Below are 23,487 nucleotides of genomic sequence, written 5' to 3'. Positions count from 1 at the left end.
GGGAGAGGTGGAAAGTTGTTTAATGAGTACAGAATTTCAATTTATCAAAGTTAAAAAGTTCTAGAAACCCGTTGTATAGTAATATAAACGTATTTAACATTACCAACTTGTATGTTCTAAAACTGGTAAGATTTAAAAAGAGGACATGGAGTCCTGAGGGAGACAGGCTGGTGGATCCCAGAGGGAGTTGGAGGGTGGTATGAGGGTATATAAGATCAAAATACATTAAACACATGTATGAAATTTTCATAGAATAAACTTATAAAATTGGGTAAGATACAAATATGTGTTAAATACATTATTAGAATATTGAAACAACATCTGAATATTACAAATGGAAACTTAAGCTAACAGTTATCACTATAACAATAAAATGACTATGATAAGAACTTATCACACATAAGTATCTACTGAGCACCTACCGCACAGGTAGGAGCTTTGAGAGGCACAGAGCAGATGGACCCGCCACACAAGGATAACACAAGTAGATGTCAATAAAGACACTATTACATAACCCACGAGAGGTAACTGATTATGGGACCTGGAAGTCGTAAGGAGGACGGAGCATTTGCCTTCAGTCTTAAGCCTCATGCATTCTAGTAAGCACCTATCACCACCAGCCCTTGCCTTAAGCCTTAAGTAATGGTGAAGGATGAGCCTACAGCAGAGAGGAGAAAAGATAAACTAAGGCAAACAACCTGAGCCAAAACATGGGAAAGCTTGAAAAGGTCTGTGTTTAAGAAATCAGTTCCTCTACTTGTCTAAAGGTATAGGGAGTCAGTATGGAAACATGTTAAAATTAGAAAGATGTAGGGCTTTGGAAGCAGAAGCTTTTAGACTTCCGTTTTTCACATCATTTATCACCACTACACATCCCCTCTCTCACTGTCTCCCCTTCCTTGGTCTTTCTTCTTCAAGCCGACTCCCCTTTGCACCAGGGTGGTGCAGACGATTGTTTGGGAGTCATGAATGTCGGAGTCAAAGAGACCGCCAGTCAGTGCACGTCCAACTACCCTGGCACCAAACAACAGGTCTGACTCTCATGAAACTTGAGGCCACTCTTTTACTATAGCGTGAATTACGACAAACAGTTTAAGAGAAGTCTTCTTTTCAAAAGACGTGGTTTTTCAGGAGCTTCAACTTTCCGCTGAACACAAAGACTGCTGGGCAGGTGGTACAGGACCTTAGGAGGTCTTGCCAGGCCTCCACCTGGAGAGCCTTACTGTGAGTCTCTTCTGGCTGCTTCTACACTATGACCACTGCAAACCAGTACACATGGGCACACTGGCTTGAATCTTAGGAGAAACTTGTTCCACCTTGAGATTTTTTTGGTTATTTGAGTCATTAAATTGTCTTCATTGTTTTTAAAAAAAAGCAAAGGTACTTACTGATTTCTTACTGGGCTGGCTGCTGTCATATCCAGTGGTTATGTCCCGTACGTGCAAGATAGCAAATGCCCCACAGAACTTTGGGTATTCCTTTGGAGACTCAAAATTGCGAATCCTTTCAAATATAGTTTTGATGGTAGGTGGGTCATAACACAAGAAATAGGAAGTTTTTGACAGGTGATAACCGTATCTGTGCAAAGATTTAAAGCTGAAGTCAGATTCTAGGTAACTTTTGGGACACGTGCACATTAAAGGTAAGCCAACATAATATTTTATAGAAAATGATATTGATAATTTTAAGAGGAAAGAAATCTAACTGTTCCTCAAAAACAAACTAAGAAAAGGACCGAACCAACCAAACCAGCAGAGAAGCAAGCAAGGCATATCCGGCACTTGAGATTCCTACGAGAACTTACTTTCCATAGACTTTGGCCAGCTGCTCTGTCAGTGTTACCTTCCTGGTTTCCAGGAAAGAGGCCATCTCAGCAACAACCACAGCCGCACTCACTCCGTCTTTGTCCAGCACTGAGGTTCCACACAAGAAGCCTGAGGGTTACACGTGTCTTTAGAAAAGGGGAAAACTTCGGCCTACGCTTGCCACAGTTCTATGTTTCTTCCCTGACCAAGTGAATTGAAGAGTACAGTATCGAGCCAGTTGTGGTAATGTATGACTATATCTCAGCGCCCAAGGGGCTTAATTGGGAGTTCAAGGCCAGCCTAGCCTGTATAGCTAAGATCTTGTCTCAAAATAAAAACAAACAAACAAAACTCTAACATTAACAACAAAATACAGTGACAACAACAAAAAAATCCAGCTCCAGAGGAGTCTAGTAACAGAATGTATTCAGGGATCTTTAAGTTCTTCTCTGATGGAAAATGCACCTACAGATTGTGATTTAGTCTTCTTAGGTAATCAACGCCTTTAAGTTGATTTCAAGCAATGCAATGTAAGCACACCACAGGCTTAAAATTACCTTTACATAACACTGTGACCTACTTAAAGCCTTTACCAAGTCCTTCTTTGTAATCAGATTTGAGGGTTTTTCACCTGATGAGCTACTGTCCACTTGGAAGACATATACACTGCTAGGCATGCATCCTTGCATTTTCACAACTCAAAGTCATAGCCAGAAGGTAAATGTCTCCTCTCTACAGAACTGCCATATTTTAAAATGCTTTCAACCAAAAGAAAAGATTGTTAGTATTCACTACATACCGATAGACTCTTCAAATGCAAAAAGGACTTCTTTCCCATGTCCTAGGAGATCTTTTATCCTACTTCCAATCCATTTAAAGCCTGGTAATGTTTCCTGAAATGTAGAGGAAGCCACTCCAGACTCTGATGAACACATATTAAAGAGCTTATTTCTAAATGCACATAGCCCCTGAATAGTGAGTTTCTGTCATGGTTCTTGGTCCATAAAGGTTTATATAGTGGTAGATATATAGTCACAACTACCATAACCACCACACACAGGCACAATTAATGACCCACTAGCAAAGAAACAGGTGATTTCCATCAACATAATATGTTTATGGGATAAAGAATATAAATGCCAAGTGTGTGTGCATACATATGCTCCAATCATCTACTGCTTGTTAAGTACTGTAGTGGGTGCTTTGCATCATCCTTTCTAATGCTCACAAACATGGCTGCCATAGCAGAGGCTCAGAGGTTACCGTTACCAAGACTGCACATAAGGGATGGAGGCAAAGTCCAACTATATTGCCTTCCTGAAACTGTCCTTTAAGCACTCATGGAGGATGTGCTTTAGCTCTCTCGGGGAATCAAAGCCTCTAAGTTTTTAGTGATGCAGCATAAGTACACTACGTGCTTGAACTGTGTCTATCGCTCCGCAATGCTGTGGCGTACATAAAGCCTTCACCAAGTAATTAGACTTGAGGGCTTTTCATCTGATGAACTACTGTCCACTCGAAAGACATGCTCCACTTTACTGTCAACAGAGAAAGCACATCATGCACACTAATTCTAGAGCTCAACATCACCAATCTGTTTCCTAATTCACTTTTCTACTCCCTCTTTAAAAAAAAAAAAGAAATAGAAAAACTAACACCACCATCAATAAAAACAAACAAATTTATAATATTGCTTTTTAGGATCAAGTTTCTCTTTTATGCTTAGTATATATTCTTTGCCATAAACAAGGAAAATGTTAACATCATAATTCAGAATCTTAGGCTTGAATAAATTATCTTCTAATTTTTTGTATGTAACAAGCACAATATTCATTTTTCTCTTCTTTGTTTGTATGATGGGTGTGTATGTACACATATGTGTTCACATGAATGAGGGCATATGTATGCCGGTCCACATGTGGACTTTGAGGACAACCTTGGGAGTTGGTCCTCATCCATCAACCTTATTGAAAACAGGATCTCTTCATTTAACAGAACAGCTGGCCTGTGAGATTTAGAAGCATCCCTGCATCTCATCTTGTCATAGGAGGACTAGAATTACATGTATGCAATACTGCATCCAACTTGACATGGGTTTGGGGATTCAAATTCAGGTCCTCAAGAGGGCAAGGCAAAACTTGACCCACTAAGCATTCCCCCAGCCCACTATATTCTTTTACTTATCCAATCAGTATTAAGATCCACAGCTTGATGACTCATGTAAAATGTCCACGTCTACTGACACTTGGCAAAGACGACAGAAGAAAGACAACTTGACTGACCCAAGTCCAAGTAGCTGTAAAAAGGATCACTAACTGCCCGAGGTTCACAAAAACTAATGATTCTCTCAACAGAGTCACTGGATCTTGGTTTGCAATTTAGAATTACGTTTAAGGTAACAAGTCATAATTCTGTACTTGATGAACATAAGCAAAGATTCAATGAGATCTGCAATTCTCTGAAGTCTGTGTTACTGATAAGCCAGATTTCCCCAACCTAAAATGTTCTATGTTCCCATACAACATTCCCAGATAATACTACACGGTAAAAAGCATTAATGTAATGTCTGGAAGAACATTTCATCTCAGAAGTGCACAAACTAGATGACTTTGGCTCGGGTGTCTAAATTACCAAAAATATTGAGCAAGTGTGAACAGAATTAGAAAATTCGGGGAGTTATAAATGAGATCAATGAAAAGTCAGTTTGGTGCAGAGCTGTCTTTATAGAAACATTTAGAAAAGTAGTATGCAGACTTCAAATGAGGTCCCGCTTCATTCTCACCTCAAAATGAAATCCTTCTTTAAGTGCAATGGCCTTTAAGATTTTAGAAGAGACAGTGGTGGCAAGCATGTAAACGTTCTTCACATCAGCATTGGGTTTGTTTTTCTTCCAGCAATCAAACATCCACCACCCAAACAAAGCTGCCAACTCATTCCCTGTAAAAACTTTCCAGTGACCGCTGGAGAAAGAATGAAAATTCAAAGTCAAGACCTTTGTAGCTTCTCATGAAAACTTTCTGGTTCAGACCTTCAAATCACCATCCCCACCCTGCCTTTTCTTCTCTTTTTTCTTTTTGAAAAAGAAACCCCCAAAGTTATTATATGACAAAACCTTTATTCCGTTTTGGTGTGTTGTATACACATGTGTACCTACTTGTGTGTACACATGTATGTACATATGTAAGGAGGCCAGAAGTGAACATTGAGCACTTCCTCAATTACTATTCACCTTGTTTTTAAACATAGCTTAAATTTCATTTATGTACATGTGTGCACTTGTTTGCCCATATGTGTACATGTGTGTAATGCCTGTGGAGACCAGTAGAGAGTGGTGGATCCCCTGGAACTGGAGTACAGACAGCTAGCTGTGAGCCACCTGATGTGAGTGCTGGGAACCAAACCCAGGCTTCAGAAAGAGAAGCATGTGCTCCTAATCACTAAGCCATCTCTCGGCTCTCCACCTTATTTTTTGAGACAGGGTCTCTCACTAAACTTGGAGATCATCAATTCAGCTGGGATGACTAGCCAATGAACTTCCTAGCTAGGCTGACTAGCCAATGAACTCCGGGAGTCCTGCATCTGTTCCCACCAGCTCTGTGAGTTCTTATGTGCAGCTGACCTGCTGACTGACCTGAAAATAGCTGTGCTGTGGTCATCTACTGCCTCTGGCTCTTAGAATCTTTACACACTCTCTTCTGCGATAATCCTTGATTCTTGGCAAGAGGAGGTGATGGAGTTGTCCCATTTAGGGCTGAAGCTCAAACTACTTACTTCTCCTGAAGTTCTGCCACTGCCAGCCGGTCTGCATCAGGATCTGTGGCTAGCACTATCCGGGCATTTTCTTTCTCTGCCAGTCTCAGGGATAGTTCCTGAAACAGTGACCCAAAAAGGCTAGGTTGTACTAAGGAACCTATGTCCGAGATAGGAACTTCAGAAAGCATGCAGTCTGGAGGGACAGAACTAGGGCCCCTTTCTGCAGGGATTTCAAACAAATCCTCACAGCTGCAATGTAATTAAAAGGTCACACTATGTGCTTGCTGCAGGGCACAAGGGAAGCATGTAGGTCATCTGTGACCTGTCACTCAGTCCCTTCTAGCCTGATGGGTAATAAGCTAAGCATGATTTAAATATTAAAAACAATACCAGCACAGATTCTCCTTCTTCAGGGTTTGGGCATTTAACAGTAGAAAAGTCTGGATCTGGATCTTTCTGTTCTGGGACAGGAATTGGAGGCTTAAAACCAAACACTTGAAAAGCCAACTGCACATAATCGTGTCCAACTCCGTGGAAGGAGGTATGTACAAACTTCAAGGTGGTGTTTGCATTTAAGTCCCTGTAAAGAAAAATCACACACATCTTTACTTACCATTTACTAACCACTTCCTATAGTAAACAAAACTTATAAAATAAATAATAAATATTTCATAATAACTTTCAAAATGTACATAGAGAACACCCAACATCCATATATACTTGGCACTCTGTTTCAACATCCATCAATTCTGTCAGACTGGCTCTATTTTTTCAAAACATATTATTTTGCACAAAATGCTTTAGTATTTAAAAACATAATCATACCCCCAATTATCATATCTAACAAACTGAACAATAATTTTTTAATGCTGTCTAATATCTGTGTTCACATTTTCTCCAACTGCCTAAAAAATATCATCTGGTTGCGATGTCTCTCAAGTCTTTTAATTTGTAAATGTTCTTTCCGTATGCCTCCAATCCTTATTCTCCCCCAGAGAATGTCCCATATTTTGGTATGTAAATTATGCATCCTTTCACAGTTTCTTGTTTTTCTTCTCCTCCTTCTCTTCCTCTCTTCCAATCTGAGACAAAATCTTTTCAATGTCTCCAGCTGGCTTCAAACTCACTATGTAGCTGAGGATGACCGTGAATTTCTGCTCCTCCTGCCTCTGTGCCCCAAGCACTGGGGTTACACGTGCTATGTCACTGTGCCTAGTTTGTGTGCTACTAAAGATTCGACCCAGGGAGAGCTCTGCTCACACAAGGTAAGCACTCTACCAACCGAGCTACATGTCAGCCCTTTGTTTATATTAGTATGTTTCTCTGGCCTGTTTCTACAATGAAAGGGTCATTCAATCTAGGGGCAACATGAGATTCAATTCCAATTCTTTTGGCAAGAATAGATGCTGTATATTTTCTACCCAGTCACAAGAGGAAGCCCATAATACCAATTTCACAGTTAATATTTATTCGCGTCCTCTCATCCTCATCCATCCATCTGCAATTTTCTATCAATTTATTGCCTATTATAAGCTCGGAGGATTCATTATCAAGGTTCATTATCAAGATCACAGAGTTATGATGTTTTAATTCTATTTTTCTTTCTGCATTTAATAGTTGAATTTCGGGAAGCTGGACCAGTGGTAGAGTGCTGTCTAGCATGTATAAGGCCCGAGTTCAATCTCTACCACAGGGAAAAAAAAAAAAAGTGGATTTTTTTTTCTTTGAAAAATATTCCTCCTTCAGCCAACTCTTTAACTCTGAAATGGAATTTACACACGGGAAAGAAAAATTATCAGAAAGATTAAAGCATTAATCAATTTTAAAAATGAATTCATAATTCCTTAAAAGTCCTGAATTTTCAGTCTAGAGACACAAACATGACCAATGGTGTGCTTTTCTAGCACTCCCAACAGTCACTGCTTTCTTTATTATGCCAGTCAATTATGGTGAGTCTTCATTTTGAACAGTCTCTGGTTTTTGGCCAGTGGCAGGCCCCTCATGTTGGTTCTTCTATGCTTTTGATATGACCTAAGCATCTCCTAATATGTTAGAGGGGGAGAGAGGAGAGGAGGGAGAGAGAGGAGAGGGAGAGGGAAGGGGAGGGGGAGGGGGAGGGGGAGAGGAGAGGAGAGAGAGGGAGGGAGGGAGAGAGGAGAGGGGAGAGAGAGAGAGAGAGAGAGAGAGAGAGAGAGAGAGAGAGAGAGGAAGGGAGAGAGAGAGAGGAAGGGAGAGAGAGAGGGAGAGAGGGAGGGAGGGAGGGAGAGAGGGAGGGAGAGAGAGGGAGGGAGGGAAGGAGAGGCGGAAAGGGAGAGAGGGGGAAAGGGGGAGAGGGGGAGAGGGGGAGGGGGAGAGAGAGAGAGAGAGAGAGAGAGAGAGAGAGAGAGAGAGAGAGAGAGAGAGAGAGAGAGAAATTGATTGATTGATTTACTGAATGATTCTGAGACCAAGGTCATTTAGGACATTTTCTGTACCAGGCATGGATACACATTATTCTAAGGTTACTCTACAGTCCCACTTGGATACCTGTGAAAACAGATCTTTTTCAGATCTTCCATGTATCTCTTACAAATGTCCTGGAGAGGATCTTTCTTCAGTGGGCTGGTGTCTACTAAATTATCATTCCAGGAACCATTCCAGGGTTCCACACACTCTTCTATACATTTCAGAATTTCTTTATCATGTGGAGATGTAATTTGAGCACCAGTTTCCCAATAAACCTATATGATACATAAATATAGTCATAATTAGTTAAAAATGCTTGTTAGGCTCTTTCTTAGCTATAGTAGAGATCTCTGGCTTGTTGAAGAAGAATATCAAATGAAGTAAAAAATGTCAATATTAGACGAATTTACTAACACTAAAATACATTATGGTAATGATTTCACAGAGACTCATCAATAAGACAATCGTGTATTATAACCTATCTTAGAATCTACTGCAGTAACAAGTTAATATAAGGGATCAGTATACCACCTTATAATATATGCATATATTAGTGTCAAACTATAGTCTTATATTTATAACTATATACTAAAGATCATACAAAAAACCATGAAATGGGGCTGAAGAGATGGCTCAGCAGTTAAGAGCACTGGCTGCTCTTGCAGAGGACCCAGGCTGGCTCCCAGCACCCACATGGCGGCTTAGAACCATCTCTAACTCCAGTCTCAGTCTCAGGGGATCTGACACCCTCTTCTAGCACTGCACTGAGGGTACTGCATGCATGTGGTGCACAGACATACATGTAGGCAAAACATTCATACACTAAAAATAAAAATAAATAAATCTTTAAAAACAAAGAAACCATGAAGTATCCACAAAAACTTACACTATTAAACTCAGCATTATTATACAAAACAATAAATCATTCCCATTGTAAATTAAAGAAAAATTTATGTAATATCAAACTATGTATCAGAAAAGATAAAGATAGTATGTTAAGTATCTACATACTTCAATGAGTTTTCAACTTGTCTAGTAGTTTAATCAATAAGGCACTAAGAACAATCATACACCCCTGAAAGCAAAAGCAAACAAAAAAGGTAATTCTAAGACTTCACAGGTTTCAAAGCTGAAAGAGATATTGCTTAGAAAATATTTATGCTGATTCTATCACGGATGTGGCATGGAACCCTCCTGTTCCATCCTAAATGAAAGAGAACAAAATACAATTGAGTACACATACTATGTATTAAACTGTTACAAGCAATATGTCAAATTACTTGACTTAAAAATTCTATCAACAACAGAAACAGGAAATATACAAATTAATAGAAATTAACTCAGTATTGAATTAAAAATGCATCAAGACAAAAATCAAGAAGAAATTACAACTTCTTAGAATTGAATGAAAATGAAAACACAACATACCCAAACCTATGGGACACAATGAAGGCAGTTCTAAGATAAGTTCATAGCACTAAGTGCCTACATTAAAAACAAAACAAAACTGGAGAGATCTCATATTAGTAACTTAGAGACACACTTAAACACTCTAGAACAAGGAGAAATAACACTCAAAGAGTAGATGGAAAGAAATAATGAAACTCGAGGCTGAAATCAATAAATAAGAATAACAACAAAAAATATAAAGCATCAATGAAATGATGTTCTTGTTCCTTGAGGAAAATCAACAAGACTGAGAAACTCTTAGCCAAATTAGCCAAAAGATGGAGAGAGAAAATCCAAATTAGAGATGAAAAAGGGGACATTACAAAGACACTGAGGAAATTCAGAGGATAAAGACATACTTTAAAAATCTGTATTCCACTAAACTGGAATACCTAAAAGAAATGGGTGAATTTCTTGACATATATGACCCACCGAAGTTACAGATAGTTGTGAGCGATCATGTGGTTCCTGAGAATTGAACCAGGGTCCTCTGGAAGAGCAGCAGTGCTCTTAACTGCTGAACTATTTCTCTAGCCCCTTCTAACCTTATTTTTTGGGACAGAGTCTCTCAGTGAACCTGGATAGAGCTCTTTGCCTCAGCCAGACTGGCTGGCCAGCAAGCCCCTAGGATCCATGCCTCTGTCCTTGCAGCACTGAGATTATAGGTGTGCACTTCCATACCCAGCTTTTACCTGGGTGCTGGGGAACCAAACACAGGTCCCATTCTTTCAGAGTGAGAACTTTACCCACTGAGCCATTTCCAGCCCCTGTTCAAGGATTTTGAATTTATTTTTATTTATTTATTTATTTCAGATGGGCCTTCGATAACTGGCCTCAAGCATACTATGTAGCTCAAGCTAGTCATGAACCCAAGATTCTCCTCCTCAGCCTCTGGAGTACTAGAATTATAGGTGTGTACCACTATGCATAACAGTTAAGTATTTTTTCAAGGATTTTATTTACTTACTATTATTTATTTATTTAGTGGTGGAAGGCAGAGGCAGGCAGATCTCTGTGAGTTCAAAGCCAGCCTGGTTTACAGAGCAAGTTCCAGGAAAGCCAAGGCTACACAAAGAAAGCCTGTTTTGGAAACCAAAAAAATAAAAATAAAAAAAGATTGAGAACAAAAATGCTGAATTATGTTTTTTATGATTAAAAGTTTAAAATAAATAGGTGGAATATAAAACAAAGATAAAATATTAAATAAATTTTAATATACTTTCTATAACCCAATATATTAAAAACATTACAACTCCAAATACAATGTGATTAAAATTATTAGATTATTTTACATTTTTCATACCAAATCATTAAAATCAGCTACTATTCTGCATTTCTAACATCTCAATCCAGCCTAGCCATACTTTAAGTGACTACATTATATAGAGAAGCTACAGATACTAAGAATAAAAACAACAGCTAACATTTACTGAGAACGTGTCCGGGCCAGACACTGTGGTAGGAATTTTATGACTTTGGATCTTCACTTCCACTCTATCATATTGGTTCTGTAACTATCCTCAGTTTGCAAAGGATAAAACTAAAGCACAAAGGATTTAATTAACCTGCCTGAGATCACAAAGCTTCTGAGTGGCAGAGGTCAGTTTCCAACCAAACTGACACTCTCAGACATTATACTGTCTCAAAAGCGGCACATGTGAATAAAGGCAAGTACAGGACACTGTAGCACTACCAGTACAAAGCAGAAGATCAGAACCAATGGAATGCCCATCAGCAGAGGATTGGCTTTGTAAGTTAGAACTGGGGGTTTATCAAAGAATAAGAAGCCAATGAAGAACTTTAGGCAGAAGAGTTTTTGTTGGCCTTTTGTTTGTTCTGAAACTAGGGACTTGCTATGCTACATGGCTGGTTTTAAACTCCTGGGCTCAAGCAACCCTCCTTCCCCAAATGGAACTATAGGCTTGGGTTACCACACATGACTTGGATATGTAGGCATTTTAAACGGACACCTTCTGGTTTTGTGGAGAAGTTTGTGGGGTAACCATGGAAGCAAAAATGAAATCAGCTAGCATTCTCTGATTTGTGTAACAGGGCCCCCAGACCTTAGTAGGTCCCCAGACCTTAGCATAACTGACTCCATAATGGAAGTACCATATAGACCATAAAACTCAGCAGGTAAGCCGGGCGGTGGTGGCGCACGCCTTTAATCCCAGCACTCGGGAGGCAGAGGCAGGCGGATCTTTGTGAGTTCGAGGCCAGCCTGGGCTACCAAGTGAGTTCCAGGAAAGGCGCAAAGCTACACAGAGAAACCCTGTCTCGAAAAACCAAAAAAAAAAACAAAAAAACAAAAAAAAAAACTCAGCAGGTAGAAAGTACCACCTGACAAAACTAAAACAAAGACCTAATCTTTCAACATCCACAGCTCTGGGAAAGTCTCTAAATGTACCAACCTTGCTTTTTGGCTTTTGTAGTTCTGCTTCTGGTTAACTGTACTTGTTACCTGAAAGTATGTCAATCCAGAACATGGTTTTTGTGCTTAAAAACTCACACTGACAAAGGCTTAGTACCCCACTGGGATCGTGAACACCTAGTGTAGTCGCCGGCTGGCTAATAAAGACTTTCTATTGGCTTAAAGTCATGTCTGAGCAGTTTCTCTGTGGATACCCCACAGCATTTCAGAGGGAGAACAATAGTGGCTTAGAATGGTAACAGTGGAGGATGTAAGCAGATGTAACATAGTTTACATATATTTTAGATGAACTTGTTAGCAGATGAAATATCACGGAAAGGAAGCAGTCCAGAACAGGTTTTCACTTCTGTTTAGGCGAGGGGGGACTAACTCGGGGTGTATATGTGGCAGCTGTGGGAAATCAAGGGCTCTGTTAAAGAGACACTAGTTCTGAAGTCTGCCGGACATCCCAATGGAGATGACAGATATGAGGTAGGAACGTGGATCCCGTGTCCTTTGCTCTCGCGGACAGCTGCCTTCTAGCCCTTGCACCTCTCAATCTTTCAGGCTTTAATGGTACCAATTTCTTCTGGCTTTTCTGCTACTTCTGGTATCTTCTTTTCCCTTCCATTCATTTCCCTTAAAGTTAATATTCTCCAGGCTCCATTCTCGACCTTCCTTTCTACCTTATCTTATCTCTTAGCTGTACATCCAAGTCAAGGACTCCCAAATAATCCTGTATGTTCTAATAGATATGGTACCCCTAAAATCTGTAACTTCAGCCCATATTTCTTCCTTAAGTTACAGAACTCCACATCCAACTGCTCACAGCACATTTGCTTACCTGGTTAACTCACAATACCTGGAATTTACATGTCCTAAACTGTTATTAATTAAGTTCCTTCCCTGACTCTAGGAACGGGCCAGGCCCCAAATCTTAAATCACTATTAAATCTTTCTCCTACTTACAATGGAACTCAGTGTGTCTGGGGTCCTCTCAAACAAGAAGAAAAATGTAAGAGCATGGTTTCCCAGAAGCCTAAAATGTAGGATCAGTACTGTGCTAAGTACTTTCCCTGTGCACCTCTCAAGCTGCTTTTCACCTTTGCACTCCACTTCTGTCTCTTTGTCAGAGGCTAATGGAGCAAACGGATCCTGTGGCCATTGAGAAGCCTGGGCAGATCAGATGGAGGGTAAGTGAGGTCAAGGTACTATTTCCCTGACTCTTCCCATTTATTCTTCATATTCTTGATATACAAAACATGACTTGATTTCTGAATTATAGAGGGGATATACTGGGATAGGATGGAGAAGTCAAGGAAAACAGAAGTCAAACCCCAATGAAGAGACCATTGTAACGTGCACACCATGGGAACCAGTAAACGCCACTGGAGGTACACATTCTGTGAGAGCCAGGGTTCTGAATCTGTTTCCAGTGCCTGGTTTTGTTCCTCAGTGTAGAAAATACACGTAGCAAATATTATTCAAATAAAATAAAAGTTATAAAATAGGCAAAGATTAGGCGTCCCAGGCTTACCTTGTATCCATTGTCCTCTTTGCGGTTGTGAGATGCAGTAATCATCACACCTGCAACTGCTTTGAGCTCCTGGACTGCATATGGCTGAAAAAAGAAAAAATGTATCACAGCAGCATTCTTCCACTTTGCTTGCTAGATATTCATACATTTTACATGAACATTACTTGTCTCAATAATGCACGAAGACACTCAGGTATCAATAATGTAAGATCTCATCAGCTCCAGATTTGATGGGTAAAGTCCATTCTAACATACGCAGTTCAACAATCATCCAATTATCACCTTGAATAGCCTATCCTACCAATCTCATTTTGCTTGTTGGCATAACAATTTCCTATCTTTTGTTATACAATAATATTTAGTAAATACAACGTGAGAAACACTTCACTGGACTAGAGATATGAATGGCAAATACAATCATATTAGTTGGAGATGGAAATAAATTTAGCAACCATCTAATCCATCACATTTTACATGCGTTTTATCTGACATTACATAGTCATTAGGTAGAAGATTCAAAGGCACAACACAAGTCTTTTGCCTTCTAATTTGAAGATCTTTATGTATACTCTTGTGCCTCCATGTCACATAAGTGCCAACTCACCCTTCTCTCTTTCTCTCTCTCTCTCCCCGCCCCCCCCCCTCAGGTTGGGTTTCTCTTTCCCTCTGTATTAACTGTTATTTCTCTTCCTTGGATGCTTCCCTATAGCTTCTACCATCACACTGACTACTCTCCAGACCACAGAAAGTAGGGGTGAGAGGGGAAGGGAAGGGTGTGGGTAGATATTCCAGGTCTGATCACACTAGTCTAGTCCCTTGACATGATTCCAGAAACAGTTTCAAAATCCACACCCTATCAGAGGTCCTTTCCCCCAGTATATTCTGGCTACACGTAATCAAGGAAGACAACCTTTGATTTGAAGTCATGGTGACTAAAGGGTGTGAATCTGGGAATGCTAAAAATACCTTCCTCATTAACGACCGAAAGTCTACCTTGATAAGGCAGGAAAGCCAACACACTGGGACTGAGGTTAGCTGGAACTGGCAACTGGATGGCACAATCTTAGATTCCTGAATTCTCTGTTACTGAAGTTGACCATACAGATGCCTGTGAGACAAATACTCTACGACTGAGCTACAGCCCCACCTCCTTCCTAGTTTCTATTAGTCACTGGTGCTAACTTTATTGATATACTCTTTTTTCAAAAAAAGCAATTCCTTCAATTCTTTGAGTTGCTCAATAAATTTCCCAAAACTCAATAGAATAAACTATAGATATTATTCATTCCTTAAATATTTGATAAAGCTTGCATATAAAATCATCTAGACTTTATTAAATTTGAGACTACTTAAACAAAATACCAATTCAACTTATTGATTCTTACCATTATTCAGGTTTACTATTTCTCCTGAGCTTGATGCATCAACTGTTATTCTAAGAGACTGGCTAATTCATCTAAGCCTGCACATTTACTTACAGTTAGAAATACTATGATTATCTTAGTTTCTATTGTATTTATTACACAGTCCTTTTGTTTGTGTTTTGTATCTTCAGCACTCTTTCTACAGTTTTATTAACAATTTTTATTACATTTATTTATTTATTTATTTATTTATTTATTTATTTATTTGGGGTGGGACCATTCATGCCATGGCCCATGTGTGAGGCAGAGGACGACTTGTAGGAGTTGGCTCTCTACTTCTAGCACGTGGGCCCCAGGGACTGCACTCATGTTGTCAAGCTTGGCATCTGGAGTCATCTCTCCAGCCCAGTTTTGTCTTCTGTTCCTATTTTAAATTTACGTACTTATTTCTTTCTCATATTTTATGACTTCATTCTTTTTACTCTGCTTTAGCACAAACATATTATAGCATAAGCTCAGTATCTTAACATTTTTTTTTTGCTACTGCATTCCTTAAATTCACAAATTTCCCTCCCTCAAAGTAGGGCTTAGTTCTACCTCGTAAGTTTTTCTGTTTGTTGTCTTCATTACTGTTCAGTTTTAAGATAGGTAGTCTTGTTTCACACTGTCAATATGCTCCCATTTCCACTACCACATTTTTGTCAAGTGGCACCAGCCTCCTAACTTGTTCAAATTTGAGACCATGTACATCAATTATAGTTGTAACACAGTAACTAGGACATGATCTATTCTGTTTGTTTGTTTTTGTTTTTTATTTTCTGAGACAAAGTTTCTCTATATAACAGACCTGGCTGTCCTGGAATTCTAAAGACCAGGCTGGCCTCAACCTCACAGATATCCGCCTGCCTCTGCCTCTGTCTGAGTGCTGGGATTAAAGGCCTGTGCCACCACCACCTGGCAGGACATAATCTATTAACTGAACTAAATATAACGTGGTTGGTGGATCTTTAGCCCAAATCACTATGTATATAATAATCCATCAGGTCAGTGACCAATCACATCAATCTTTTAAAAGTCCATTGGTAAAAAATCTGTTGGTGACTGGTCATGGTCTGTTTTTTAGATCTCAGATGGAAATGCACACAAAACTGTTAGTAGTATATTCAAATCGCTATGTCATTTTTGTCCTGATAAATCAATTTCCGGTTAAAAATATCTCACCATGACTATGGGCTGGTCAACTTATAATAGATCCTGCTCAATGCAAAACTGTTTCCCTTCCTTTGGTTAGATTTTCACTGGATTGGACATTCAATACTTATATGTATGGCAAAGATTTGAATCCTAATTGTCTTAAGAAAGCCCCTGAAGTGCAGTCAGCTGAGTAATCACTATCACAACATACTTACTACGAAAGGTGTAGGAACGTATCTTGAAAAAAGGTAAACAGGAACATCTTTAGCAAGCAACACTGCAGCAGTGAGTTTAGCAAGCCTAGAAGAAGAGATTTCACTTAGTCCTTCCCATTAATTTTAATAAACCAATCTTCCATATAATAAATGTTTCATAATAGAATTATTCTGAATTTTGAAACAAGATCTTCGGTAGTGCCAAAGCTGGTTGGAACTGTTACCTAGGTTTATCTCAAACTCACAATCCTGCCTCAGCCTCCCTTATGTGCCACCATGACCACCCAACCTATTCTTACCATCACCGATTACTTAAACTTGATGAGCCAACTTGAAACTGTCAAATAAGGTTTGTCTGTTTAAGGAGCTAGGGATGTTGCTTAGTACTGGCACACTGGCTTATTATACATAGGCCCTAGCTTCATCTCCAGACACACATACACAAAAACAAAAACACCCTGACAAGATTGGAGGACAGTGAAGCAAATAAACTCCATATGTACAATTATCCTCCTTAAACAAGAACCATGATTACCAATTTATAAAAAGATACTAAGGCAGGATTACAAGAGAACAGAAGCTTCATAATTACTCCTACTCAATGACTATGCAAAAAAATGTATAGACTGACATCCTGTGAATTTGCAATATTCTAAGATTATTTTTATACTTCTATAAATCTAAAGCTTATCTCTGAAGAGCTTTACTTCTATTTCAGCTAAAATTGTTCCCAAGCTTCAGAAAACATACAATAAGCATTAGCATGAGGTCATGTTTCTATATGAAAGTCTCTTGTTTCAGAATTCTTGCCATTAGAAAAAAATGGAATATTTTACCCCCATTCCAATGTAACCTTTGCAATAATTAAAACTGTACCTCTGGCTGCTGCAGCTGCTGGTTACTTGACCCCGAGTGTCATACCCAACAACAAAGCCTCGCTGCTTGAAGTCTGAAAAACACCTCTCCAGGTATTTGTACATCCCCTACAGCAAATAAACAGAAGATTAGCTCCTGATGCAAGCTTCCACTGTAAGTGCCCCCTCCCCCAACCCTACCACCCCCTTTTCATGCTGAGGATGAACTGAAGGCCTCAAACAGGCAAGTGCATTACCACTGAGCTGCATCCTGGCCTCAATGTCTGCATTTTACAACTTAAAAGGCTCCAGTTTTTATGTTTACTTTGCTGCTAATTGACTCAGAACTGGCTTTGGTCTGTATAGCCATGCTTACTAATGCAGGAGCAATACTGCTCCATCCACAAATGTGAGATAACAATCACTTCTCAGATTTTTGAACATATTTAGTGCTACAGAAATACCAACTTAGTAACCACGACTCCAATCCAATACATAAAACATGAGAAAGAGAAAAAAGGTAGGAAGTGAGGGTCAGTAAGGGAAGGCAGGGAGGTCAGAAAGAAAATTCAGAACAAACCAGGGAGATTGTTTCTTACTTCAAGGCTCCAGAGGACAGAATTTTTACCATTTGGCTTTGTAGCCCTGACTGGCCTGTAACTTGCTATGTAGACCAGGCTGGCCTCACACTCAGAGTTCATCAGCTTCAGTTCCCCCTCCCCTGAGTGTTGGAACTAAAGGTGTGCACCACACTCAGTCAAAAGAATTCTTCATGAGGACTGTGACCTTGTAGACCAGTGGTTCTCAACCTTCCTAATGCTGTGACTATTTACTATAGTTCTTCATGGTGTGGTGACCCCCAGCACAGCCCCCAGCCATAAAATTACTTCATTGTTACTTCATAACTGTAATTTTGCTACTGTTATGAATCGTAATGTAAATGTCTGATATATAGGATACATGTGAAAGTGTTGTTCGACCCCCAAGGGGGTCAATGACCCACAGGTAGAAAACTGCCGTTGTAGATACATAAATGATTTCCAACGTAAATCTTGGGACAAAATAAACGATCAAAATTAGCCTCCCTTTTTTATAAGAGTACCTTCCTGAACAAAATAGTTTATTTTTTAAAAGAAGGGTACTACCTTATTTATAAAGTAAAACAATAGAGTGAGAAAAGTACATATATAATAGCTTGTAATACTTGCCTGTGTTGACTGTATTACTGTAAGGTCATTAATGTAGCAAAACCCTGCCCCCATGGCAGACCGAAGTCCTGCAGTCCCAAAAGTCATTCGGCAACAAAGTCGATCACGCAATTCTTTGTTCATCCCATTCCGCAAGAGATTTTCAATTTGCTCTTTTGTTTTGGGATTCTGTTTAAAAAAAAAAAAAAAAGTAGATCTAATTAGAAACATGAAATGCTAATACTAAGCCTGTCTGAGGGCCCAAAATGTAGACTCATAAGCCTGGTTCATTAGATTCCAAGGTTTCTTATTAAAATGCATGTATACTACAAAAATACAGTATTGCCTATATTAATATATACATATATATTTTTAAATGGTATGTATTTTTTATTAAAAATCCTTCCAATTACTGAGTTCCCAAAAGAACCAGGACCTACTTAGGATGATTTACATATACCTATTTTTTTCTATAATTTAATTTTTTGGGGGGGGGTTTTCGAAGCAGAGTCTCTCCATGTAGCCCTGGCTGTCCTGGAACTCGTTCTGTAGACCACGCTGGCCTCAAACTCACAGAGCTCCACCTGCTTCTGCCTTCCGAATGCCACCTGGTTTACAATCTTAAATTTAAAAACTACAAATAAAATGTCAAGGAACATCTCTGTCAGGATCTCTCTGCTTCCTGACTGTGGATGCAATACATCAGTCACCTCCTTCTCCTGCCTCCATGCCTCCTCTGCCACGATGAATGGTCCCCACAAACTGTAAGCTGCAACAAGTCTTCCTTAAGTTGTTACTTGTCAGGTATTTGGTTGCAGCAATGAGAAAAGTAATTAATATACTGCCTATTTTATAATTCCTAACAACTTGAATCTACTTAAGAATATTCTAGTAGTAGACCTAATAGCTCGAGAACAACCTAAACCATGCACTGTATCATTTAGAAGATTAGAAAAGATAGATATTAAAGAACATAGTGTCAAAATTAACAATCCCAGCTGGGTGGTGGTGGTGCACACCTTTAGTCCCAGCACTCGGGAGGTAGAGCCAGGCGGATCTCTGTAAGTTCGAGGCCAGCCTGGGCTACCAAGTGAGTCCCAGGAAAGGCACAAAGCTATACAGAGAAACCCTGTCTCGAAACTCCCCCCCCCAAAATGAACAATCCCAAATCCTGATATTGTTATTCATTAAAGGGAGCCCCCATACAATACTTCCATAATCCAGTATGTTTAAAGTTACAAAACTTTAAATGCTATTCTTAAATGTTACTGTCAGAAATTTGTGTTTGAACAACAAATACCAGGTTAATAAAACAATAAAGAATTTTTAAGTTTATGTCTAAACAGAAGTTGAAATAGGAAACTGCAATCTGAAAACCTGAAGGGTGAACACTGCTGACATTTACTTCTGAGGGTCAGCCAGCTTGGAGATCCATTTCCAGAGCCCTGGAGCAGAGCAGGGATCCAGTCAGATGATTTCTTTTTTTTTTTTTTTTTTTTTTTTTTTTTTTTTTTTTTTTTTTTTTTTTTTTGGTTTTTCGAGACAGGGTTTCTCTGTGTAGCTTTGCGCCTTTCCTGGAGCTCACTTGGTAGCCCAGGCTGGCCTCGAACTCACAGAGATCCGCCTGGCTCTGCCTCCCGAGTGCTGGGATTAAAGGCGTGCGCCACCACCGCCCGGCATAGATGATTTCTTATTAACTTCAAAATATAATCATGTTAAAGGATTATTTCCTATGTAAAGAATCACTGTGTAATTCTAAATTTAATTTACCCATCTTAAAAAATTTCACCCAAATTAGCATTATTAAGTTGGCTTAGATAAAAAGTTTAGATGGCTATATTCATCATATAAAACAAAATTTACTTGATAAATAATTTACTAGTAAAAATAAATCCAGGACATGAAAATGTTAACTAGACCAAGATTGGAAAGCAAGTTTCGAAATACAACTTTTGTTATCACTTAAGTAGCAATGGATAGGGAAAGATTAATGTGAAAAGTTAAAAATGTCAACTACTGTACTTTAAAACTTAAGCCTTCCTGGGGATGTAGCTCACTGGCAGAATGCTTGCTTAATGCTCAGGTCCCAGGTTTGATCCCTACCAGTATAAAAAACAAGAACAGGACTAGAGAGATGGCTCAGTGGTTAAGAGTACTGGCTGTTCTTGCAGAGACCCAAGTTCGAGCCACATGGCAATTCACAATCATCTGTAACTCCAGTTCCAGGGTATCTGATGTCCTCTTCTGGCCTTGGACACCAGGCATGCTTGTGGTACACAGACATTTATGTAGACAAAACACCCACATACATCAAATAGCAAAATAATTAAAACTCACTAAATAATAATAGTTATTTATCAAGCACATACTATGCACCACACGTAGAAGATACTATTGGCAGTTTGAGGACTTTACAAAGCTTAGTACGTAGTGCAGTAGAAAGGTAAGTAAAAGGACAGTTTCCACAGACGATGCATAGGTTCTGGGTGATGCAGCAGTACTGACCTAAGTTATTAAGCTAGGGTGAACTGAGGAAAGGGAACTGAAGGAAGTAATATCTGCTCTGATAAATGAAAAGGGAGTATGGACTGAATTGTTGGAGGCGGAGGTGGATGGGGAGGAGGAGGATGGGGAGGAGGAGGATGGGGAACAAGCTGGGAGTAGAAATATAATGATTTCAGTATTAGATTTCCTGAGTTTGAAGTGATAGCCACACTCAGCACACCAACCGCTATCTCCCTACTAGGCTGGCTCTTCACAGTAACTCAGAAAATGCAATTAAATCAAGATACCATTTCCATCTGAAGTAAAAACTTCTGAATTTTTAGATGAAAATGTTTCTTGATTTCATTTTAGGAGTTTGAAGAGCAATGCTAGGAAGGGAGAGGAAATTTACTACGGCTGGCTAATAACTCACTCCAACTTACAGGCCAGAATCAGTATCATTTATTGTCCTTCACAGTTTCTGTGGGCAGAAGTGTGAGGCTTCTGTTGAAAGACTCAAAGATCAGCTGCTGGAATCACCTCCAGGCTTGCTTGTCATGTATCTGGCAGTGATGCTAGCTGTTGGCTAGGACCCAGTGGGCTATTATATGGAACCTCTGCAGAAGGCACTCCTTGTAGCCTGGGCTTCCTCCCAATGCTGGGTTCTAAGGGCAAGTGTCCTAAAAGCCAGATAGACAGATAGCAGTTGTACCACCTTTCCTGCCTAGTTAGACGTGAGGTCAAGGAGCTGTACTTCCACTGTTCCTCTTATTTCTTGAGGCTGTGACAAAGGTTCTGGGAGAGGGAACACAGATCCTAACTTTCAATGGAGGAGTGTCAAAGTCACGCAGAAAGACAAAGAATGTGAGACAAAGTAAGTAAATAACACCAGCTATTTTTGAAAGATACAACTTGTACAAAAGGACTATAAAAATCCCAAACTTAAAAATCTGAAATACTGCTTGTTCCAAAAATTTGGGGTAAAGTATACTTAGCCAGTATCTCAAATATTAAATAGTCTTGATCCATGTCTTAGGGTTTCTATTGCTGTGAAGAGACACCATGGCCATGGCAACTCTTATAAAGGGAAACATTTAATTGGGTGGCTACAGTTTCAGCGGTTAGTCTATTATCATCATGGTAGGACACGGCAGCATGCAGCCAGACATGGTGCTGGAGAAGGAGCTACATCTTGATCCACAGGCAACAGGAGTGAACTGAACTAGGCATAGCTTGAGCATAGGAGGCCTTAAGGTCCACCCCCACAGTGACACACTTCCTCCAACAAAGCCATACCTACTTCAACAAGGCCACATCTCCTAATAATGCCAATCCTTATGAGCTTATGGGGGCCAACTACATTCAAACTACCACCATCCAGTTGTTCTATTTCTAGAAATTTATCCCCAAAGAGAAGTATAATTAATCAGGGATGCATGTTAAGACTTAGTTATGTGTCCTCAGTGACATAGCTGTTCTTGTTCAGGGCCAGTTTGGAATGCGTACAATTCTTGTCTCAAAACACAACGACTGAGACACACAGTCACTGTCCACTTCTCAGCTTGAAAGGGACCATGCAACCTTCCAGACCCACCTCCTCTTCACAGGAGGCCTCTTTCTCTCTCTCTGATCCATTCCAACCAGCTGAATGTGAACCCAGCCTCTGAAATAAATACCTGACTTCACTGAACGTCAGACCATAACAACACAAACATACCAAAGATTTACCAAGTATACTTACTAAAAATAATGTTGAGACTATTAACTAAATGTAATTAAACTACATAGTCTACAGAGAATTGGTTATAAAAGTATAATACAAGGGGCTAGAGAGATGGCTTAGTGAGGAAAGTGCTTTTTTCCCCAAGCATGAGGATCTCAGTTTGATCCCGGGCATCAATGTAAAAAGCTGGTCTTGGTGGCATGTACTTTTAATCCCAGAAATAGGGAGGTGGAGACAGGAGAATCACTGGGGCTCAATGGCCAACCAGCCTAACAGGTGAGCTCCAGGCCAATGAGAGACCCTGTTTCGTAAGTAGTGGATAACATTACTGAAGATGTCACCCAAGGTCATCCTCTGGCTACCAAATGCACATGCACCCACAACACCTCAAAACAGGCATGTACCTATAAATATAAACAAGCATACATATTCACATACATAAAGAAAAGGTATAATAGTACATTCAAATATCACATCTTAAATCTTATTAAATTTTAATGATATATGAAACATTCAGAACATCTTAAGAGAGGAATGTTCACAAGCCATATGTAATGATTCCAGGTTTCTAAAATATACATATATGCCAAAAATACAACTATTTGGACTGTTCTTTATTAAAGATAGGTCTTATTCTTTTCTTTCCTTGTTTCAAGTATGTAATTAGGTATAATTGGGGAGAATTTTAGAAAGCTTACATTAATACCAAAGTTAATCTATGGACTGGTTTTATTCATCAGTTTAGGAAATTTCAGTTACCATCTCTTCAAATACTGCTGCTGGCCCACCCTCTCTTTCCTCGCTTGGGTGACTTCGATCAAACCAATGTGAGAACTCTCCATTATATTATCTCAGGCCTCATACCCCATACTTTCTCTTTAGTCTTCCTCTTGCCATTCTGTCATTACATGCTTCATCCTGAGTACTTCCCATTGCCCTATCTTGTAGATTACTAATTCTCTCTTTAATCTGAATGTTACTAAATTTGTGCACTAAATTCTTAGTTTTGGTTATTATATTATTTCAGAGTCAGAACTTATATTCTAAAATAATACAAGCTTTTGCAT

The 23,487-nt window shown here is 39.4% G+C and overlaps 1 protein-coding gene across 1 annotated transcript in view; it reads right to left on the bottom strand.

Annotated features, from left to right (window-relative positions):
• The window catches only part of Pgm2l1 (phosphoglucomutase 2 like 1), a 52,370-nt gene that overhangs the window by 8,326 nt on the left and 20,557 nt on the right, over window positions 1-23,487 (bottom strand). The window contains exons 2-12 of the mRNA XM_006982149.4: window positions 18,235-18,402; window positions 17,049-17,155; window positions 16,173-16,257; window positions 13,400-13,483; window positions 8,085-8,278; window positions 5,949-6,138; window positions 5,577-5,674; window positions 4,588-4,765; window positions 2,605-2,698; window positions 1,805-1,934; window positions 1,389-1,578 (exon numbers count right to left, since the gene is read on the bottom strand). Of these exons, the coding sequence (XP_006982211.1) occupies window positions 1,389-1,578; window positions 1,805-1,934; window positions 2,605-2,698; window positions 4,588-4,765; window positions 5,577-5,674; window positions 5,949-6,138; window positions 8,085-8,278; window positions 13,400-13,483; window positions 16,173-16,257; window positions 17,049-17,155; window positions 18,235-18,402 (1,518 nt within the window). The remainder of the gene's footprint in view (window positions 1-1,388; window positions 1,579-1,804; window positions 1,935-2,604; window positions 2,699-4,587; window positions 4,766-5,576; window positions 5,675-5,948; window positions 6,139-8,084; window positions 8,279-13,399; window positions 13,484-16,172; window positions 16,258-17,048; window positions 17,156-18,234; window positions 18,403-23,487) is intronic.

Source organism: Peromyscus maniculatus, chromosome 1 (assembly GCF_049852395.1).
Source record: "Peromyscus maniculatus bairdii isolate BWxNUB_F1_BW_parent chromosome 1, HU_Pman_BW_mat_3.1, whole genome shotgun sequence".
NCBI lineage: Eukaryota > Metazoa > Chordata > Mammalia > Rodentia > Cricetidae > Peromyscus > Peromyscus maniculatus.
Note: the sequence above shows the minus strand (reverse complement) of the source record. Positions and strands in the feature narration are given on the sequence as shown.